General features: G+C 49.0%; 1 protein-coding gene across 4 annotated transcripts in view; it reads right to left on the reverse strand.

The window, feature by feature from the left end:
* Positions 1-6,768, reverse strand: part of MICAL2 (microtubule associated monooxygenase, calponin and LIM domain containing 2) — a 126,896-nt gene that overhangs the window by 31,338 nt on the left and 88,790 nt on the right. For all 4 annotated transcript variants that reach the window (XM_011954274.1, XM_011954277.1, XM_011954276.1 and 1 more), the window contains exons 13-14: positions 5,857-6,056; positions 5,194-5,300 (exon numbers count right to left, since the gene is read on the reverse strand). In XM_011954274.1, coding sequence (XP_011809664.1) covers positions 5,194-5,300; positions 5,857-6,056 — 307 coding nt within the window. The remainder of the gene's footprint in view (positions 1-5,193; positions 5,301-5,856; positions 6,057-6,768) is intronic.

Below are 6,768 nucleotides of genomic sequence, written 5' to 3' on the forward strand. Positions count from 1 at the left end.
TAATCTCCCCAAGTCCAAGATTCCCCATCTAAACACTGGCATGAAAATGTGTTCCCAGCCTTCCTCCAAAGGTGACAAGAGCAAATGGGATGTATATGAAAGTGTTTTGTATGCTGTAAAGGGCTCTATTGATTGTGGTTGCAGTACAGAACCAAGGGTTCAAGCCAGATCGCTTTACTCGTCTTTTGAGAAAATAAGCGTCTTCATTTAATCATCATTTCTAAAGGAAGAGAACTATCATTTACTGAGCACCTTCCACCTGCCAGACACAGTGCTCAGACCTGCCGCACACATTTGCTCGCCTCATCTTTGCTGCAATACTATGATGTACATGTTGTTACCCTCATTTTTCAGACAAGCAAAGGAGCTTTCTGAGAGGCTAGAACATTTGCCAAATCCCCAGCAGATGTAAATCTGTGTTTGTCTGCTTGACTTCTAACTGCATTGCCAATCTGTAAATCAGCTCTGAATCCTGGACTGAGACTGCACAGAGGAAAGGAGAGAGAACAGCTTCAGCCATGACCTGCAGGCACCTGGAGGGGTACTCCAGGGCCCTGTGCTGGCCTGGCCTTGGAAAGCGGCACCCTTAACTCCCCCAAGGCTTCTTTAAACTTCTGCAATGAGAAGTCTTGGAAACCTAGTGGGGAGCTTTGGCTGCTGGGTATGTGGTTCTGTGAGAGAAGTCAGGGAAGTGAGGTGAGAGGAAGTTCATAAGGCAGGGTCCTTGCTTGTTTCGTTCACTGCTGCAGCCCCAGTACTGAGGAGAACTCCACATAAAATAGGCACTCGAGAAATGGTTGTCGAATGAGTGGATGGAAGGAAGAGGCACCTTCGCACATAATGCCACCCGGCTCTTCAGAAAGTGTCTGCGCAGGCGGCTCAGGAAGAGGAGGGCTGGGGAGGGGAACCTGGACCACTTAGACCAGACACTGACAAAAATGTCCGTCACATTTTGTGAATGCCACTCTGTCAGGGACCAGTGCTGGAGGAGGAGGAGGACCTGGCTGAGCAGGATCAAACCTGGGGCCACCCATCTGGCTTCTGGGATGAGCTCTCCAGGGACAAGTGACAACTTCTGTTTTATCCCCCAAGGAGTGGGCTCAGGATGGGACAAAAAGTAGTGCTCTGCATATGTGTACAGTAATGACCACAGTGGCCATAAGTACAGGTGTCACCATGTATGGTAGGTCTAGGAGAGTACTGGTAGGTATTGTGAGTCTGAAGGTGTATGTCTGTGTGTGTGCCATGCACACAGGAATGAGAGACGCCATGGTTATATGTTCAGGTGTCACCTGCATGCATGATGATAAGAGCCCTGGAGCCCCCAGGAACTGTCCCTTGCTATGAGGCTTTTAGGTGCTCACCGGGACCACAGACAGATCTGCAGAAGCAGACCAAGGGCCTTTTAAGGGAAAATATCGTCCCCAAGTTCTCCTTTTTCCAGGCATGGGCTGCCCAGTTTTCAGAACGAATCAACCCAATGGGTTACCATTCATGGTGGGACGGAAAAGTTACTCTCTCTAAAAGTAAACAAGATCCTTGATGGAGAAAAAAGCCTTTCATTTTGCTTGAAGTTGATACATCTTGCTTGGATTGCATGTTATCAGGAAGATAAGATTAGGGGGAAAAGAAGAATTTAACATCGTCAGTGAAAATCAGGAGGGAGGTTCTTAAGCCTGACTCAGCAGAGAACCAGTGTATCCTCTTCAGATAAAGATGCCACATTATAAACAAATGTGCACTCACAGCTCAATTCCCATATCAAGATATTCCTCTGGAAGATGGAGAGGAAGTTAGGGAGGGGCAGGGAAGAAGGTCAAACACAGATGCACCTACATGTACAGATATTGTCTGTATTTGCGGGGAGGGCTATTGTACAGATTTGTGCAAGCGTGCCTACTCTGTATCTCCACTCCAGAAGGGCTGATGAGCAGGGTCATTGAGGGCTGCGTGTTTTGTTGTACTGATATCTTGGTGTAAATGTGAGGGAGCCCTTATGTACAGACATGGAAGTCTGCATGGACTTCAGAGTCTTATGTGCAGACATCCCCTGTGGCTGTGCAGGACCAGACCAGGGTGGACTCAGCGTTCTTTGCTAGTGGGAAATGTTGAGGCCAAAAAGCATTGCCATTAGATTCCCAAATCAAAAAATCGTTCAGATACAAGGTATCTGGTAGGATGGGACGAAGGAGGAAGGTACTTTCTATGTGGCCCTGATCACTGTGCTGGCATTGAATGGTAGACAGAATGCAGAGGTATTTCAGTGATGGCCAAAGGCACAGTGTAGTGACCCAGTAGCCTTATGAAACCACCCAACCCACCCAGAGGAAATGCTCCATCGCTCTGAGAACAAGTAATGCCCATGCCAGGCACTTCGCTCAATGGCCACATCTCTACCCATCCAAAAATGGGGCAGAGTGCAAAGATTAAATGAGGCTGTGGGAGAGAACAGATCTATGGGCCTTGACTCCTCTCAAAATGGGTAGCCAAGGGACACACCCTGAAGAAGACTGAACAGGATTCAAAAGGGGCCAGAATTGGGCTGGGCAGAGCCCTCCACCACAAGCATTTTCTAGCAGAGCCAGAGGGAAGTGGAGTAAGGCCCTCAGCCCTTGGAAGGCCTGGCCAGCCTTGCTGATTCCTGACTTTTAACCATCCCCAGGTCCCAAGCCAGTGCTGGCCAGGCTGTTTCAATTCTGTCACTCCATAAACAGAGGTGTGGTGAGTGAAAGGTTGAAACATCCCTCTCCAGTTCCGACTGTGGGCCAAGTGGGAGAGACGCAGTGAATGGAGAAAGGCAGTAAATGTCTGGCTCAGAGAGCTTCAAGAAACACTGATTGGCTTGCCTGGGGCCAAACAGCCCAAGACAGGGTCCTTGGGCTGGAGGTAGAACAAGCTGCTCACTGGTATCCAGAAGAGAGCCCCATTTGCTCAGTGGGAACACGGTGGGCAATGCAGCCCTCACGCAGAGCCTCTAGGTGGGGCCACCTCAGAGGCGGAGAGCGGCTGGGTGCAGCTCATCATTTTAACTGCTTTGTTGCCATCTTCCTTGCCCAGCTAAGGCCTTGCTAGCCCATTCCTTCCTAGAGCTAGGGAGCCACAGAAGCATGAAGTATACTGCTCCTGGAGTTGGCAAAACAGCTGTTGCAGCATCCCAGGGAGCAGGGAGTTCAGGCCTCAGTGGAAAAAGTGACCACTGCTCACACAGCCCAGGGAAAGAAAGAGGCTAGGCAGCCCCACCCCATCCTGGGCAGAGGGGCTGACTGGATATGGCTGCCTTGGCCAAGCTAAAGAGACTGTTGGCCACCTAGAGAGACTCAGAAACTTGCAGAGGCCTCCAGCCCACTGTCTTGTTGGTGGAGGGCACCCTGCCATCCTGGGGAGGGCAGGCAAGCTCTGGACAGGTACTTACAACTGCCCCCACCCCAAGCCACCCCTGCTCCCTCCAGTGCCTTCACTCTGGTCCTATTCTCCTCCACCCATCTTCTCTTGTCTGCTCCCACTGACCAACCCAGGACCTCCCCACTCTAGTCTTAGAACTCTGACATTTGCTATCTGCCCCAATGCATCCACATCTCATAGCCTGTCCTCAGCCCTCACCCTGGCTGGCTTCCCTGTTGCCTGGCACAGTCTCCAGGGCCCATCCTGTAGAAGTGCTCTCCTCCCTGGGCTTCCCAACTCCCTCCCTGCCTTTCCAACTGTCCCTTCCTCTTCCCATCTTCTTTCTTGGCTGCTCTGCCTCTGCCAGCCCCTCAAACTCCGTTGTTCCCCAAGGTTCGGACCCTTGGTTTTCAGTTTGCTCCCTATCTTCCCAACTGGACTCCAAGGTCAAGACTCACATCACTTCTGTATGTCCTATAACTAGACACACAACAAATGCCTTTTAATGAGCGGACTAATTAGTGTGAAGAAAGCATGGGGTAGGGGCAAAGCAATGAAGTACAACAGAGTAGCAGGTGACCTGGCCGAGGCACCCAGCCTCTCTAGCCCTCCATTTTTTTTTTTTTTTAGGTGGAGTTTCACTCTTCTTGCCCAGGCAGTACAATGGTGCAATCTCAGCTCACTGCAACCTCCGCCTCCTGGGTTCAAGTGATTCTCCTGCCTCAGCCTCCCAAGTAGCTGGGATTACAGGTGCCTGCCACCATGCCTGGCTAATTTTTTGTAATTTTAGTAGATACGGGATTTCACCATATTGGCCAAGCTGGTCTCAAACTCCTGACCTCAGGTGATCTGCCCTCCTTGGCCTCCCAAAGTGTGGGGATTACAGGCATGAGCCACTGTGCCCACAGGCCTCCATTTTTATCTGTAAAGTGGGCACATTAAGCAAGAGAACTGGCATCATGCCTCCCACGAAGATGTTAGCATCCACACGAAACTGTCACTGCTCCTTAGGTATGTGATGCCCAAACTATGTCCCGTGGCACCATGTGAACTCACAGAGGTGCCACAGAATATTTTTAATTTTCTAGGAAAACACTATCATGTCTGTCAGACACCTTGAAAAATGCTCCTATTAAGTTATTTGGTCTTAACTACTTAATAAATGAAACTGTTAGGTATTTCTTTTGGTATAGGGGCCCCATGAAAAAAGTTACGGAGACACTAAGGGTGCTATAAGTTGAGAACATTTGGGAGCCTCTTTATTAGGCTCTGAGCTCCTCAAAGGCAAGGTCCATATATTGTTCACTTCCGTATATTTGCTCCCCTCATCAGAAACGAAAACTATAGCCCTAAAGTTGACCTATAGGAGAGCCCAATATATATTTGTTGAATGAATGAATAAATACAAATTAATGGAACAAATGTGTAAATGGGGCATCACCACCATGCACTTCTGCCACTAAGATGGCCATCAAGTTCTAAACTGCTCAGCACAGTGAGAAATCATTTCATCCCCATTCCTCAGGAAGCAGAGCTGATCTGATTTACTTCTAAAAGCATTCACCAATATGTCCTATTAGCTCGCTACCATGTCCTTCCTATAACACTTTGAAGTCATTGAAACTAGCTACACAGTGCCAGGAAGAACTTCCAAAAACACTCATAACTAATCCAAGTTTTACTAGCGTTTTCCGGGAGTGCCTGATCCATGTAACTTACTAGCCTCAACAGTCTGAGAATGTGACAATCTCCATTCCTCATACCCCATCCATGTGCAATGGGAAATAAAACAAAAACCAGGCCAAAACTTACTCGTGGAGTCCTCTTCCTTGGAAATGTGAGGTTGAGATAGTTATTAGAAATGGATGATTTGGCCAAGCTGAGGTCAGCATTTTCTCCATAGTTTTTGCGCCAAGAGTCTGTAGGGAAATAAAAGTGCAACTGTGATTTGGAACCAGGCTCCAGGAAGTATGGCTATAACAAGGAGGTGTTGGCCGGGCACAGTGGCTTACGCCTGTAATCCCAGCACTTTGGGAGGCCGAGATGGGTGGATCACGAGGTCAGGAGATCGAGACCATCCTGGCAAACACGGTGAAACCTCATCTCTACTAAAAATACAAAAAAATTAGCTGGGCGTGGTGGTGGGTACCTGTAGTCCCAGCTACTCGGGAGGCTGAGGCAGGAGAATGGCTTGAACCCGGGAGGCGGAGCTTGCAGTGAGCCGAGATTGTGCCATTGCACTCCAGCCTGGGTGACAGAGCGAGACTCCGTCCCCCCAAACTCAAGATGTAAATGACATACAGATCCACTTACAGAGGCTGGGTGAGTGGAGTCACCCCTGTTTGGCCTCACAGTCAAGGGGAACACACTGGGCAGTCCCAGAACAGACCATACCAGTGTTAGGAGCGGTTAGACTCAGTGACAAGGACAGAGATGGTCCAAGGGGCCAAGCAAAATCTCTGTCCAGGTGCTTACCCACGGGCCTCAGTGGTGTGCCCCGGAAGAGCTCGTAGAACTTGGAGAGGTACATGACCATGCTGAGCTCGTCAGGCTCCTGGGCAGACGCCATCTCTTTGCCCGTGGTCACTGGAGGGATCCCAAACTCTCGCTCTGCCACATCAAATGCGAGCTGGTTGTTCTCCACAGCATCGTCTTCATTCAAAGAGTCAAAGTTGCTAGAGAATCAAAACAAAGTAGAGAAATTCAGGGAGAGGAGGCAGAGGTGCAGCGAGCTGAGTATCTTCAGGTGGTAAGGAGCACTGAGGGTGACACTCTGCCAGGTGTTGGCAGGGTACGGGGGGGAACAGTGACCCCAGCCCCTATCCCCAGTTCTCACCCCACCACCCCACTGGTCAGGAAGGGACAAAATCAGACTCGGGCCATGATGACATTATTGCTATCTGGGCTAAAGCCATCAGAAGATGATTTAAACCTCTTGGGAACATTTATGAGCTATTTTACTTTTAAATATATCACCTTTTTTAAATTACAAAAGTAAAATGGGCATCTCATAAAAAACATCAAATTATATAGCATATAAAGTAAAAAGGGAGACCAGGCGCAGTGGCTCATGCCTATAATCCCAGAAGTTTGGGAGGCAGAGGCGGGTGGATCACTTGAGCTCAGGAGTTCAAGACCAGGCTGGCCAACATGGCAAAACCCTGTCTCTGCTAAAAATACAAAAATTAGCTGGGTGTGGTATAATCCCAGCTACTCGGGAGACTGAGGCAGGAGAATTGCTTGAACCTGGGAGGTGGAGGTTGCTGTGAGCTGAGATTGCATCACTGCACTCCAGGATAGGCAACAGAGTGAGAGACTGTCTCCAAAAAAAAAAGAAAATTTTAACATTTAAATTTTAAAAAGAAAAACACAGATAATTCACAAAAA

The sequence above is a fragment of the Colobus angolensis genome, unplaced genomic scaffold (genome assembly GCF_000951035.1).
Source record: "Colobus angolensis palliatus isolate OR3802 unplaced genomic scaffold, Cang.pa_1.0 Scaffold380, whole genome shotgun sequence".
In the NCBI taxonomy this organism is placed as follows: domain Eukaryota; kingdom Metazoa; phylum Chordata; class Mammalia; order Primates; family Cercopithecidae; genus Colobus; species Colobus angolensis.